Here is a 16,467-nt window from a genome sequence, read left to right on the forward strand (position 1 = left end):
AAAATGTCAAACTTAGCGACCATTTATGCAGATCCATTACCTGCAGCAGTTGTATCCTCTGAATTTGACCACAATAAAAATGGGCAATCTTGTTTAGCTTAAAATTTCTCTACCTCGACATTCTCATTTCTCTGGAGAAATTGTTAACTACCCAAGACAAATGAAAATACCGAGGTGAAGTAATTTTATCATAAAGAATTGATGCCTGAGACATAAAAAGATAAGGCTTGTTATTGCAAGCGTATTACTGATTTATCTACATATATTATAACCTGTGAGTTATGAGTATATAAAATTTTAATAAGAAGATCTCATTGTGTCTGTGAGATGCACACCAAATGAGCAAGGATTAAGCCCTTAACAATCAACAATCTGCCAAAGAAGAAAGGATGAAGCTCCTAAGCATCAACAATATATGAAGAATCCATTAGTGACACAAATATCATCCTAGACAAATCATTTGATAAGGCCTGACCATCTTTAAGATCTTGATTTCTACTCTATCAGTACATGTGCGATTGTATGTGCAAGCATGACTATGCGTCTATAAAAGTTATATTTGAATATATACACTCCATTTTGAAATTACAATGTAAGTGCAATTTAACCAGTAGCATTGTAGTTATGACCAGATAGAGAAATTATCCAACACCCAATCACAAGATTAACTTGTATCCATTCTACTGCAAGTTCTATATTCTGAACCTCATGCCTCTTGCATACAAACCGATCGCTCTACCATTTGAGCTACATCCCATTTTATACATTTTGAATCTGATCATAAAGTTTCTTTGCTTATTTAACTATTCTAACGTCCTAAATCAACAACAACAAAATAGATCAACACAAATAAATTTTTAAACTAAAATACCTTGATGGAGCAAAGCTGGACCTTAAGAGCATGCTAAATCTCCTAGATCTCTAACTGAAATGAACAACGACAAAATTACTAATAAAATTTGCAATGATCAACCCCTAACACATTTAGGTTTTGATCTTCAACAGATTTACATAGAAACCAATGAATAAATATACTTATTTAAATTTAAAATAAAACTACTCTTCATTCATACTTGTTTTTCATAGGCTCACTCTCTTAATTCATAATCAAAATTCTTCTAGCACCAAGGCATTGAGTTCACTTTAGGTTTCCTCTTATAAATTCAAAAGCATATGTTTATATTGGAAGTCATTTGACAACTAAGCTCTTGTGTGGTTTTTATTTTCTTGTTAAATGCGCATATGAAAAGCATTTAATAAGTGAAATCCTCCGGTTGAATCAAAGATTAATAATTTCTTTATTTATATCAATCAAGTGTATACTTCTAAAAGAATGCGCTTAGAGCAATATTAGAAAAGGAATAGGGTTATTTTCACTGAAAGATCATTCATCAAAATCAAGTAAAAAGAAAGTAAAAATAAAATTGAAATCACAACTCCATAAGTTTCTGAACCATGACTGGAAGAGTCAATTTCTGCACAAATCACCTTGTGCAATTCCATTCACATGCATTGAGAAAATACATACTGAAAAATCCTTATCATTATGTACCTTTACTATGTTAGACTGGCTTCACCTACAGTAGTTGATGAAGAATGAAGGTTGAACCGTGAAACTGTGACTTACTGGGTAAAGCAAAAGTATTATTGTATGTGATACCATCAACAATACTAACTATTTTTCTTTGACTGTTTTTAATTAATTCACAAAAATGCTCATACATGCCCTCCTTTTTAATCCAAAATCAGCAACTCCACAAAACCCAGTTCTTGGAGGGTAGAAATTGATCTCCTTTAGGGGAAAATTGGTCGATCTCAGACGTTCTTCACTCACATAGCTGATTTAAAAGTACCCAATTTTTATTGACAATCGAAACTTCTTTAACAGATCAAGAACATAGAGAACAATCCCTAATACATTCTACAAACAAAATCCAACTGCCGATCAAGCTAAAGATTGTTTTTTTAATAATGAAATAAATCAAAATAAGCAAAATCAAGGAAAGCCTAATTTCAAAATACAAACATTAAAGATTGACTAATTAGGAATTTTTACGCGTTATAGCTACTTCTAATACATAATTAGTGGTAATAACTACCTTTTATTTTAATTACTACTAATAACTAAATACTTTTCTAATTTAACTATTATAGCTACACAGTAATTTTTGAATTACCATTTCACAAATACACCTAAAAATTAGCACCCCCAATCCCATATCACCTTTTAATGGTAACAATATTAATCACTTAATATACATTACCATTCTCTCTCCTTTTCATAACTTCTTACCTTTTATGATCGTCTTCTTCCTCTCTTCACCCTTCTGCAAAAATTTCACTTCCATTCTCACCAATCAAGAAGATTCGTCGTATTCTTTCTTTTTCTTTTTCTTTTTTCAAAAAAAAAAGGAAAAAGAAGCCTTAAAGTACTTTTCTTCTATCCCATCTCCTTTGTTTTAAATTTTAATTTATATTTTTATTATTCTTCCACAAAATCAACTTGGTGGAAGTGATTGTTTTTGCTTTAGGCCATCGTGGTGGTTATGGCGGCGCACACGAGAGAAGCGGAGAGAGAAAGTTTTTTAGGGTTTTGAATTAACCACGAAAATATATATATTTGTGTATGTTCTATGATATAACTACCAATTGTTGTGGTTGGTGGTGTGTTTTTGTAAGTTTTTCTATATATTTGTGTATTTTGTTCAAATTAATTCCATTAGTTCATCTAGTTTCAAATACACGGGTGACGCAAATACATGGTAAGTTTTTCATATATTTATGTATTTTGTTCAAATCAATCCCATCAAATACATGGGTGATGCAAATTGTTACTCACACAAATACATGAGATTTAATATAAAATACATGGGGTTTGTTGGAAACTTCAAATACATTAGTTATGCTATCAAATACATGGGTAAATAAAAAACGAAATCAATATTGAAAACTTCAAATACATTACCACTAAATACATGGAGTGATGCAAATTATTACTCACACAAACACATGATATTTAATATAAAATACATGGAGTTTGATTGGAAACGTCAAATACATTAGCTATGCTATCAAATACATGGGTAAATAAAAAACGAGATCAATATTGAAAACTTCAAATACATTGGCCGTTGATTGATCGTGTTGTTTTGTTAATGTATTTTCGGGATTGAAGTTTTAATTTGAAATTTGAATTTTTACGTTTGAATGTTGAAGAATGTAGGAAGAAGAGAAACGTGTAATGAAAACAATGAATAATTACATGAACTGGAAAAGAAGGTAAAAAATATATTAATATCTGATTTAATACCACTACCGTTGGGTGGGGAAAATCAGGAGCCTTTTTTTTTTTTTTTTTTACCACATCTTCATGTATTTCACAACAAATACACGCGAAAACATACAAAATATATAGCTACGAATGGTAATAATTAAAAGGGTAGTTACAAATGGTAGGAAACTACAATAAGATAGTCATTTGAGAAATTTTACCAATTATTTTTGGTACAGTTATTTTGTGGTGTGTTCATACGAGGCTTGTTGGCTTCTTAACTATATACTAGCAATACATGCCCGTGCGATGCATGGTCTTTAAGGTTTGTATTTTGAAAATATCTTTTAAAAACATTCTAATTGTTATTATATATACAAAATGTATTTTATGTACCATCACTTTAGTTGTAATTAAAAGTCTTTGAGATGGAAAGAGTCGGACTTTTTATCATTATCATGACAATGAAAGTTGTTCATTGATGTAAAAGAAAATTAGTAAGAATATGAGGGAAAATTAATATTTTGATTCTAAGTTTTTTCTTTTAAATTCTTTAATATTTTATATATATACCGATAGGTTGATATCCATTTCAATTAAGTAACTATTCAGATCCAAACATAAAAACCATTTTGTTGCATATATTGGATTAATTTTTTTTTTAATTAATTAAAAAAATATATTATAATTTTTTATATTAATTGTTACAAAAAAATCAAAATTAGAAAGATATTTGTTATATCATTAATCACCAAATTTTAATTACGAAATGAAAATATAAAGTAATACATTTTATAAATGTAAAGAAACAATAATTAGAGACTGCAAAGGAGAGTAAAATAAGTAAAGTATTGACAATGAAGGAAAACGGGGATAAATGTCACTCCCTCCCTTCACTTTTACCTGTCCACGTTAACATATCAAGAAAAAGAAATTTTTCTTCTTCTTATTTTACCCTTCACATTAATTTCCCATTTTCAAATCATTTTCTGAGGCTATTGAGACTATACACCAATAAATACTGAAATTATGATAAAATATAGAGAAAAGACATCATTTGACCCCTGAACTTGGCACGAAAACTTAGTTTAGCAATTAAACTTAAGTTGTATTTATTTACCCTCCTTAACAACTTTCAAGTTAATTAAATACCCCCTTACGTGGCCTGGACCAGTTGAGATCTGGGTGGTGTCCACCACTCGCCTGGTAATTGGTCCATGTCATTAAATATTTTTTTATTTATTTAGTTTTTCTCTTTCTTCTTCATTCTTTCCCTTTTCTCTTTCTTCTTCTTTCTCCTCATCCTCACCACACTTGTAGCAACCACCACCACCGCCGCCGCCACCATGACCTCCACCACCACCATAAGCACCACCTCCTTAAATCAACCCAATTGAAAAATTCCATCTTTGTCAAAGATTTTATTTTATTAATCATATTTCCACATTAATTAATTCCTAATCAATTATTAAAATTCCTAAATCACATTTTTTCCAACATTAACTCCCACCCACCTGCCCCCACCCACCAACCTTTCTTCTTCTTCAACCCCCTCCCCCCCCTCCCGGGCCACACACCAGTCCATTTGAATTCCATTTGAAGGGCGAGCCGTGCAATTTCTTCATTGTTTTTAAAAAATGAAGAAAATAACCCAACCGGGCTCCATTTGAAGGCGATTCAGTGCAATTTCTAGGCATAAATAAATTAAACCGTAGAGTGAATGTCAATCAACACTAACCGGATATAGACAAAGTCTCTTCCTATTTCTTGTGATATTGTGTACGTTTGAAATATCAACATTTACATTTATTTACTACATTTATACAATTGCTTTAGTTGGAGAAAGTGGTCGCGGAAAGTCTACAAAGGATCTCACTCTTACAACGATATTACGATTTCGATTCGGGTGAATTATGCTAGATGGGACCGACATTCGATATTTCAACTTGAAATGGGCGAGGCATCAAATTATGGGTTCTCTAAGATAAAATTAAATAGACAAATTCTTTGGCATAAATAAATTAAACCGTAAACTAAATTACACCATAAATCTAATCAACGAATGAAAGAAGAGGGATGGAGCGAAGAAAGAAGAGAGAGACGAGGATGGGGTGAAGAACTTGGATGGCGTTTGATTGCAGCTCCGGTGGCGGTGGAGGTAGTGATGATACCTGGGTTGGAATTTGTGGGTGAGGTAGAAGGGTATAGAATTTGTGATGAACGAATGTGGTGCTGAGTGAGGTTTGAATGACAAGGATAAGGAGGAAGATGAAGATGACAAATATGGGATTTTTCAGTTAGGTTGATTTGTTGAACAAGATGTTTTCCGGTGAAATTCCGATGGGGAAGGTATGGTAGTGGTGGTGAAGGATAAGAAAGAGAAAAGAGAGAAAGAAGAAGAAAGAGAAAAGAATAAAAAAGGAAAAATAAAATATTAAAAAAGTATAATTAAGTATAATAAATTGTCATCCAATTAGAAGAGGACATATGTACAACTGAAATCATTTTTAGTATTTTTTTTCCCCTTCCACGCGCTTTTGAGAAAGTCATCACACTTTCTTGCCATGTCACCCGCTAAGGGGGGTAAATAAATACAACTTAAGTTTAGTTGCTAAACTAAGTTTTCGTGCCAAGTTCAGGGGCCAAATGATGTCTTTTCTCTAAAATATATACTTCATTTATTAATTCTTAAAGAATGTGAAAAGTCAAAAGTGAACAAGTTATGTGTAGGAGAATTAAAATTAAAGTGCATACGTGTATACATGAGAAGAGAATAATTACTCAATACTATAACATATGTCCAAGTGGGATAAAAAAAATAGTTGGTTAAAGTGTATAATTTATATAACTTTTGGTACAAATTTACATTGCTATTGTTCGTCCTCTCTTCACGTTTAAAGTATTAACAAAGAAGAAAAATAGGGATAAAAGTCACTCCCTTTGTTTACTTTTACTTTTCCACGTTAATATAAAGAAGAATTTTTTTTTTTTGTTCTTATTATTAATTTTACCCTTCACATTAATTACTTATTTTCAAATCATTTTCGAAGGCTATTGAGACTTTTCTAATATATATATAAGTGTTGCTTGTCACTTTCCCTTTTGCACGCCCCTTAAGAAATCATAAATAAAAGATATATTTTACTATCTTACCCCTATCTCTCTCCAATAAATACATTCTAATCAAAATTGACTATTTTCAAGAACATTTATTACTAAGGGTAAGACGGGAAAGATTGATTTAATGTTATCTTAGTTTTGTAAATGAAAAAGTAATTTGGACATATATTTTTAGTAATGTGGCCAAGTAATATGGGCAGAGAGGATAAGATGGGAAAGATTTAACTAATTTTATCTTAGTTTTGTAAATGAACAAGTAATTTGGACATATATTTTTAGTAATGTTGAGTACTTCATTTATGAACAAGTAAAAGTGCACAGAGGAAATAAATATGTGTCGGATAATTAAAATTGAAGTGCATACGTGTATACATGAGGAGAGAATAAATATTCAGTACTATGACATGTGTTCACGTGAGATAAAAAGGTAGTTTAGTAATGTGGCCCAAGTAATATGGAACGGAGGGAGTACTTCATTTATTAATTCTTAAAGAACTTGAAAAGTCAAAAGTCAACAAATATAAATGCACGGAAGAAATAAATCTGTCGGAGAATTAAATTTGAAGTGCATACGTGTATACATGAGAAGAGATAAATATTTAGTATTATAACATATATCCACATGAGATAAAAAAGTAGTTGGTTAAAATGTACAATTTATATAGCTTGTGGTACAAATTTGTATTGCTATGTTCGTAAATAAATATGTGTCAGAGAATTAAAATAGAAGTGCACACGTATATACATGAGAAGAGAATAAATATTCAGTACTATGGCATATATCCACGTGAGATTTATTAATTCTCAGAGAATGTAAACAGTAAAAAATGAACAAATTAAAGTGCACGGAGGAAATAAATTTGTGTAGGAGAATTAAAATTGAATTGCATATGTCTATACATGAGAAGAGAATAAATATTTAGCTAGTAACACGAAAATCAAAAAAAAACAAGTAAAAGACACGGGGAAATAAATGTGTCGGAGAATTAAATTTAAAGTGCATACGTCTATACATGAGAAGTTTAAATTAAATATTAAGATTATGTGGTATGTCTACGTTAATATGGACGAAGGGAATACCTCATTTTTATTAATTCTTATAAAACGTGAAAAGTCAAGTATAGTAATGTGGCCAATAGAGCTTATTGGAGTGCCATGGAAATGCTTGATGTTTGCTAATGGAGCCAGGCCTAAGGCTAGATTTACACTTTGGCTCCAACTTCAAAACAGGTTGTTGACCACAGATCGATTATTGACCTGGGGTATTGATGTTGATCAAAGTTGCAAGTTGTGCCAGGGACAGGTTGAAACCAGGGACCATTTGTTTGGTCACTGTCCATTCACACAAAATTTATGGCAAAGGCTCTTAAGGTGGCTAATGAGACCTTATCACAGTGTTGCTACATGGGAAGATCATCTTGAATGGGTCATATCACATACCAAAGGAAATTCTCAGGATGCTCAGATCCTCCGTCTTGTGTATATAGAGTATGTTCATACAGTATGGATCGAACGAAATCAACAGACCTTTGAAAACAAATCGAGACTGGCAGATGATAGCTAGGGAGTTAGCTTATATTTGCAATGTACGAGCCCCTTTGGGCATTAGAACTAAGCTTCAACAGTTTTTGTTTTGATCGGATGTAGGTAGGTACTGTTGAATGCTTTAGAGTTTTATTTTGTGATAGCTTAACTGTGATAGTTGGCTATGGTTCTGTAAATACTCACTTGGTGATTAATGAAAAAGTTAGTTACCAAAAAAAAAAAAAAATGTGCAAGTAATATGGACGGAAGAAAGACTTCATTTATTAATTCTTAAATAACGTGAAAAGTCAAAATAAACAAGTAAAAGTGCACGGAGAAATAAATATGTGTCGGAGAATTAAAATAGAAGTGCACACGTGTATACATGAGAAAAAATAAATATTCGACTAAGATATATCCACGTGGACTTATTAATTCTCAAATAATGTGAAAAGTCAAAAGTGAACAAATTAAAGTGCATGGAGGAAATAAATTTGTGTAGGAGAATTAAAATTGAATCGCATATGTCTATACATGCAGGAATAAATATTCGCCTAGAACACGAAAAGTCAAAAGTGAACAAGTAAAAGTGCACCGAGGAAATAATTGTGTCGAGAATTAAATTTAAAGTGCATATGTTATACATGAGAAGAGAATAAATATTAAGACTATGACACATGTCTACATGATATAAAATAATTGGATAAAGTTGCACAAATTATATAGAATTTATGGTACAAGAATTTAATGCTAGATAATTGGTAAGAAATACAAAGGAGGGAGCGCTGTGTTCGTCCCTCCACCATACTTATTATATTGGTTTTATGACATTTACTTTTTAGCATGGACAAGATATTAGAACCTATTTTAATTCTATTGCTTCTTTTTCTTTTTCTTTATTACTATGTTGCATGAAAAATTGAAACTTATGTCACTTTTTTTTGTGTGGGCAAGAAATTAAACCCACTTTTTAGTTCTGTTGCTACTTTTCGTTGGTCTTACTATTTTTGCTTGAAAATTATCATTATTTAATAGTGTACTAAATTACTCCATTTTAGCAAGGTTTGTTCTTAAGATGGAACAATATCTCCACCCAAAATTTGTTAGGTAAAAAGATTGCTTATTCTGGGTTATTTTCTTGTAGTTTTTTGATGTATTCTTTGGATTCACAAGTAATATCTATTTATTCTCTATGGTGGAATTGATTAGTTCACATGCATTTATTAAATCAATCACGTTTAACTGTGAGATCACTACATTAATTAGCCAAAACATGCCATTTGAACACTTAAATTAAATAAAGTTTAATTGAATGGTTTATTTGTTTTGACACGTTATCAATTAATGCATAATATGATTGTCTTCCTCTTGCATGATTTATCAAAACGTGGCCTGACTGTAGAGGCGGATCCACATGGAAGGGTGGGAGTGCACGTGCACTCGTTAACTTCGGAAAAAATTATGTATACAAGGGTGGGAGTGCACGTGCACTCGTTAACTTCGGAAAAAATTATGTATACATATGTGTATACACCTTGAGAAATTAATATATATTTAATTGTGCACTTTAACAAACAAAAGTTTCTTTGGGGCACGTTAGTTGCAACTGCTGCTTCCCTTATATGTCACCCCGGATCAAACCCGAATATCACTTTTAATTATTTTTTTGAGCCTATTTTTAGGAAAACAACAAGCGTTAAATGAGCTCGCTCAGTTTCGACCTGCACCGTTAACACATGTTGCACAGCCTTAGCCACTGAGCTATCTCTTTCATTTCCTTTCCACCGTGTTAAATTTTATGTATTACTAAAAAAATCATATTTGACCTATATACTTGTATTTTCGCCACAATACGCTATTAGTGCGACCGATCCGACACAAAATTATTCCCGCCGTCATTAAAAAATTTGTGTTTATGTTACATATGCGTGCCCCCGCCGTCTTAAAATCTCGGGTCCGTTGGGCTTCGAGCTTGGGCTTATATTAAAATGACATTCGATGGACTTTGCCTTAATGATTTCCGTGGGAAAATGACATAGTAATACTTGTTAAGATCCTATATTATAAGACATAAGGATATTTTCCTTATTTACAAAATATACCAACTTAATTACAAAACATACTAGAATCCGAAAAAAATTAAAAGCCTCACCCTTTTCCCTATATTATGAAATTCCAATCCCTCTAAACCTAAAAATTTCTTCCGCCCCTTGTTCTCCTCCGATGATTGAGAGCTTCAGAAAATCCTAACTTAAGTGAATCCAAGATCCCTATTGGTCTTCGGTAACGATGAAGCTTTCTCTGATAGAGACTACGATGACGGCTTCTATTAGTTTACTTTTTCAAATTTTTCTTATTCCTGATCTTCTTCACCACCAAGACCTTAGTAAATGCCTGACCCATTCTATGTCATTTTCCCCTTATTTTCTTCTGTAAACCTGTCTGATTTAAATTTCAATTCAACTAGTGCATAAGTTCTGCCCATGTGATATTAATTAAGTTGTGCCCTCGTTCTCCTCTTATTATTATTATTATTATTATTATTATTATTATTATTATTATTATTATTATTATTATTATTATTATTATTATTTTTATTATTATTATTATTATTATTATTATGGTTATTATTATTATTATTATTATGGTTTTTAATATTTTAGTTCTTAGGAGATTATGAATTGTATGAATAATGATAGAATCGTGAATTATGTAAAGCATAAAACTGTACGAATGGTGGTAGAATCATGACTTATGTTTCAGAAAATTGTTCTTTTAAGTTTTCTATGTTCTTTTTGTTGTATTAAATTTGTATGAATATCAATTTAAAGTTGTATATAATCTAACTGAAAATTATACCCAAAAATATGAGCGAAATTCTAATTCTTAAGCGAGATATACATATTTCATAGCTATTTCACAGTTCCTACATGAAAATTTGAGTGAAATTGTTAAGCCGTAAGTGAGATATACACATTTCATACATTTTTCATACACAAAATTCTGTGCGAAAATTTTAAGCTTTGAGCGAGATATACAAATTTCATACACAAAATTTTGAGTGAAAATTTTAAGCCTTGAGCGCAAAATTTTCGCATATGTTTTGTAAGAAATCTATTGATATATTTTGTAAACTGAAAAGTATCATCATATTTTGTAAATATACCTATTCTTATGTATATATCGGTTATTCTCCCTTTCTTTTTTGGCGGCTGATTTTGTAGGATCCAACTAGATGGATTGAAGCAAAGAAAGTTGAAATATAATTTGAGACGAACTAATCACTTTGAAGAATTATTTAATTATATTAATTTATAATATTTATTCGAACTAATATGTCTTGAATCTAAAATGCCAATCCAAAATATTAGAAAATTTTGTCAAATAAAATTGTTACAATTATAGTTCTCATAGTCATTTTTAATGTTTGCTTACCACTACCAAAATCAATATATGAATAAAAAAAAAGGCTTCCCTCATTTTAGAACTACCTGTTTGTTAACTTCATATTACTTGCTCCAATTAATTTTAAGATATTATTACTACATTAATCTTTAGTATTCAAATTTTATTAAGATATTCTCCAATTTGTTAATATTATAATTATTTTTTATATCTATTTTTTTGAAAATGCTTTTTTTTGTCTGATGAAATATATTTTTTACTCACCAATCAAATATATACCTAAAATAAAAATAAAATCCAAGGGAAGTTTTCTTTCAGAAAAGTAATTTGCGGAGAATAGCAAACAATGATTTTAACATTTCCTTTGCTTCTCTTGACAATTAGTGAAAATCATTTTCTTTCCTTCTGACATATATCCCAATACAAAATTCCACTTGCCCTTCCAATAATACAACATTTCTTTTCTTGTAGGTGGTTGAAGGAAAAATGAATTAAACATTAAACAAATAAAAAAAAGAACACCAATAACTAAGTAGTAAAGTAAGATTCTTATGGTCCCTGAAAATAATAGATCAATTTAGAGATCCAAGTGATCTTATCCTGTCAGATAAGGAAATTTCCCCACACGAATATTGCTAAGTGCTCCTTCTCAGCTATCAGTTGCAGTAGCTTTTTCTGCACTGTAAAGATAAAACAATTATATTAATATTATCCCCTTAATTTGGCACTTATCAATGACTAATCTAACCAGCTTTTTAGCATTAATTTACTTATATAAAGTTAAAATATACTCTCTTATCTTAATTTATGTGACATATCTTTTCTTCTAGTCTGTCCTAAAAGTAATACTATCACATTTTTATTTTATAAATAATTTAACTTTCAAATCATTTTATCTTTAACGAAATGATATAGCTACACAAATGTCCAATGCTCTTTTTTTTTTTTTTTTTTTTTTCCAGTTAGACAATATCTCACAAATAGGGATGAAAGGAGTAATAATTGAAATAAATAAAAACTACTACATATCGTGATTTTTCTCGTATCAAATGACCAATGAATGAATACATTTTAAAATATCAGTCAGATCGAGTTCTTTAGATTAAATCTCGAAAAGCAAAACATGAAGAACTTTTGGAAAAAAAAAGTACTTCTAAATTTTTAATTTTCTTGTTTACATAACAAACATTAAATTTCTTTTCAATAACTCATGAGAAAAATAATATATACCTAGCTGAAGAAGGATGAGGAAGGAGAGATTAATTGACAAGCTGTACTTTCATCTCAGAATCGGCAAGTGATTGTTGTGTTGTCATTGGTGTACCATTGTTTTCCATCTGCTTCAGGTTCTGTTGGTAATAAATTTGCCTCAACCTCTCTATTTCTCGTTTCAATGCTTCTTGATGAGCTATATATCCCACAACAGAAAGAAAAAAAAAATTATAGTGAAGATCAATTCATATCCATTGACTTTCAACACTGCTCTAGAGAAACAAATGAAATGACAATCTTTTTTTAATCAAAATCAGAAAGATTATGATTATGAGGTTTAGTAGAAGATGAAGTAAAAAAGAAAAGAGATAATTAATGGTCAAAAACACACGTGAACTATCATTTTTTTGGTCTCTTTTTCTACCTGAACTATCATCATCTATTTATTTAAACACACCTAGTTGTATAGATGGTAAAATAGTCCAGGCAGTGAGAGGTTAACTAATCAGCCTTCTTTATGTGCTTTTAATATATAAATGATGATAGTTTAGGCAAACAACTAATAATTGGGCTACGAAACTCGCAAAAAAGTACTCGTAATACTTTAGATGCGTTTTGACCATTTACTCAAAAGATTAGAGAAAATTTACCATCTTTAAACAATTTATCTTGGGCGAGAGCTGCGATTTTTTGTCTGAGTGCACTATTGTCAACATTTAGCAACAAACGTTGGTGGTCCAGGAATGCAACTCTTGGTGACAGTACCGAAACTTCAGCCTTCAACAAATTAAACAAGAAAAAAAGAAGAGACGTGAGTGATATTTTATTCCAATTTAACTAACTTAAAAATTATGATAGTGCAAAAATTTAAATAACGTAACTGCTCATAATTAAAAGAAAATTGTCTGAATTTAATTATTTCACATACTTGAAGAGTGCTAACGCTACGTTCTAGCTCCGATACGTACTGAAGTTTCCTCACCCGCGACCTTTGCGCCGATTGTCTATTTGCCAAAATCCTGACATAACCAATTATTCAAATTGAAAATTCCTTTAATGATCCCAAGCATCACTATTGAATGTTGATGATAATTATATACTGTAATAATAACCAGGCTACAGACACAAGAGATAACCAAACGTATACTATAAAATTTTGTCAGGGGCAGATGTAAATTAAAGCTACCGGTTCAGTAGAACAAATCAGCTTATTAAATATCGAATTAATAACTCAAATGATCAGTGATATTAAAAACTCATAAAATTTAAATTTTAAATCCGCCTCTACATATTTATAAATGAGTATATTATATTTTGTACGCGAACAAAAATAACATATTTGAATAAAGCCTCCATGCAACAAGGAGAAGTATTAGTTGGAGGCCTTGGGGCTTGGAGAAATTAAAAATATAATCCCATCATAATATTTATTCACCATATGTTAACTCCTACGGTATTTCATTATTTAGGTTATTATTCTTTATGTTTCAATTTATGTGTCTTACTTTTTTTTTTTTTTTAAGTACGTTAAAAAACGAATGTCACTTAAAAATCTCTAATCTCAATATTCCACATGTCATATATTTAAAACCACAAGATATTCTGATATATTACACACATCTTTAACTTAAGATTATAAAATTTAAAAGTCTTCCTTATTTTTTTTTAATTTCCGTCATTATTAAATTAAGACACGCAAAACAAAACAAAACAAAATAAAACAGGTACTCCTATTATCCACAATGACACTTCAGGTAAAAATGAATATGATGCATGAATAATTGTGCATACCTTTTAATTCTCTTAGGATCAACAACTCTTTCAGAAGAATATTCATTAGTACTTGCATTCTGATTAGCTGCTGGTAATTCTTCAGTATTCTGGCATAAGCTTTGGACTTCATCATTTTCACTCTTAAACTGCTGCTGTATTTGTTGGTTACTAGTATTGTTCATACTTTTATCTTCATTATCATTGATATATTCAGACGGCGATGACGGGTTCGAACACGACATGTCGTGGACATCATCGTTGAACATGGACATGATCTGTTGCTCATCATCAAACCTCTCGAATTCCTCGTGACCGTTAACGGTCCCACCGGATCCAGGGGTACTGGATAGCCTCCTGCATTCTTCCACCATGGGTGACTCCAAGAAAGCAATGGAGTCACTCATCGATCTCCGGTGGGACCCACGCCTCGACGACATGTCGAGGAATTCGTCCCCCCATAAATTGTGAGCAGTTGGAGATAAGTTGTCCACTTTTTGATGAAGTGAAAAATCAGGCCAATTTGATGTCATGTTAGGTGCTCTTGGTGGTAAGTGTGCCATTTTTTCTTGCTATTTTTGGTCAAAGTTGATGGGATTTCAAGAAAATATAACAAAATGCTTCCACAACAAGGACAATTTTATGTCTCACGTTTACTTAGATTGTGTGTTTTTGGGGGAACAGAGCAGCCAAAGAATGAACCAAACTAAATGATTGTTCTAGAATGGTTATTTCTCACAATTGGTCCTTGTGATGCAGCGGAACCATAACAATTAGGATCTCAAGACGCAGCATTACCTATAATACAAGGAATAACAGGCTTAAATCACAAATATATGAGAATTTCTTTGACTGAAAGATGATTTTACATCAACAAATAAAATAAACAAAAGTCACTCAGCCATACCTTCAATTGTTGATCGAAATGTAATTAAATATGTCGGATATGGTTGGATAAAAAAAAATTGGAAGGGGTTTTTAGAGAGTGAAGTGAAGAGAAGATAACGTTTTATAAGAGAACATACAAAGGACACTGTGTGTTATTATCATATAGACAATGTCTTATCTCCGAATTTCTATGACTTTGATTATTTGTCTCATTAAGAAGCAAATTAAAAGTTGTCTTCAATGATCAATTGACAAAGAGGGGTATTCTGGTGGGGGTATTAAGAAGGCATCACATGGAGAGATTGGGACAGCTATCAAACAGCTGGCAGGGAGTTTCTAGTCTTAACTGTATTACTGGAAAGTAGCAATAGTTTAATATGTAGAGGACTCACACCACATGTGCCCTTGTGCTCATCACTCATCAAAAGCCTCTGACTTCTTTTTCTTTTTTTGTTTAATTGAAATAAACTATTCTCTCCGTCTTATTTTACAGTACTTATAACATTATTTGGGTGGTATGAAATTCAAGAAATAGATTCAAGCGCAAGTTAGAGAATTACCCACGCTCCACACCTTATATCCTTCGATTCATGCCACGAGGCAAAAGACAAACTGATTTAGATATATAGGTGCGGTCATTCGTGATTGATGTAGGTTTATCGTTTGTAAATGGTATGACTGAGACATAGAATAGTAGAAGGCAAGGTTTAGGTTTCTGATCTAGGACTCAGAAGAAGACTAAGATGATTGCCATAAAATCGAGAAGTAGGAGACATGATCGCTTCTACCAGGGGCGGAGCTAGCCCCGGAGCGAGTGGGTTAGGCACGAACCAAGAAATTTTCATTCGAATCATATATTTTGTATTAAATTTTTTGTCAAATACGTATAAATTATTAATTTAACTCAAAGAACTTTAAAAGAATTAACTCCGAACCCACGAAGCTAAATCCCTCCCGCCTCCGCTCGACTTCTACCACTTCACTACAAGTACTCAAACAATACTTTCCCCCAAAACTATCTCCCTTTATTGCCACTAGCTTCTAATTACTATGTCATTAGCTCGAATTGCAGTGATCCAATACGGGAATGTAATGATTTCGTTCACTTCTCTAACAAAAGGCGAGGTAGCTTGGCGTCAATGAAAATAAAAACATGCACATTAATATGTTTTTGGAACTTATAATCTTGTAGTACATATTATTTTTATATGGTTATAAAACATGGCATGCGTTAATGGTAATAAAATGAAAAATTTAATTAAAAATATGAAATGTTT

General features: G+C 31.4%; 2 protein-coding genes across 2 annotated transcripts; one reads left to right on the forward strand and one right to left on the reverse strand.

Moving 5' to 3' along the window:
- The first annotated feature begins 7,517 nt into the window (after positions 1-7,517).
- Positions 7,518-7,955, forward strand: LOC132032017 (uncharacterized). Its single transcript, XM_059421846.1, has one exon. It carries the CDS (start codon positions 7,518-7,520, stop codon positions 7,953-7,955), a length of 438 nt encoding a protein of 145 aa, XP_059277829.1.
- Positions 7,956-11,860: 3,905 nt separating this feature from the next.
- Positions 11,861-15,525, reverse strand: LOC132031168 (basic leucine zipper 61-like). The gene is made up of 6 exons (XM_059421034.1): positions 15,210-15,525; positions 14,324-15,100; positions 13,461-13,551; positions 13,183-13,309; positions 12,551-12,728; positions 11,861-12,000 (listed from the first exon to the last, which is right to left on the reverse strand). The coding sequence occupies exons 2-5, from the start codon at positions 14,863-14,865 to the stop codon at positions 12,580-12,582; spliced, it is 909 nt and encodes a 302-aa protein (XP_059277017.1). The 5' UTR covers positions 14,866-15,100; positions 15,210-15,525; the 3' UTR covers positions 11,861-12,000; positions 12,551-12,579.
- Positions 15,526-16,467: the final 942 nt, after the last annotated feature.

The sequence above is a fragment of the Lycium ferocissimum genome, chromosome 9 (genome assembly GCF_029784015.1).
Source record: "Lycium ferocissimum isolate CSIRO_LF1 chromosome 9, AGI_CSIRO_Lferr_CH_V1, whole genome shotgun sequence".
Classification (NCBI taxonomy): domain Eukaryota; kingdom Viridiplantae; phylum Streptophyta; class Magnoliopsida; order Solanales; family Solanaceae; genus Lycium; species Lycium ferocissimum.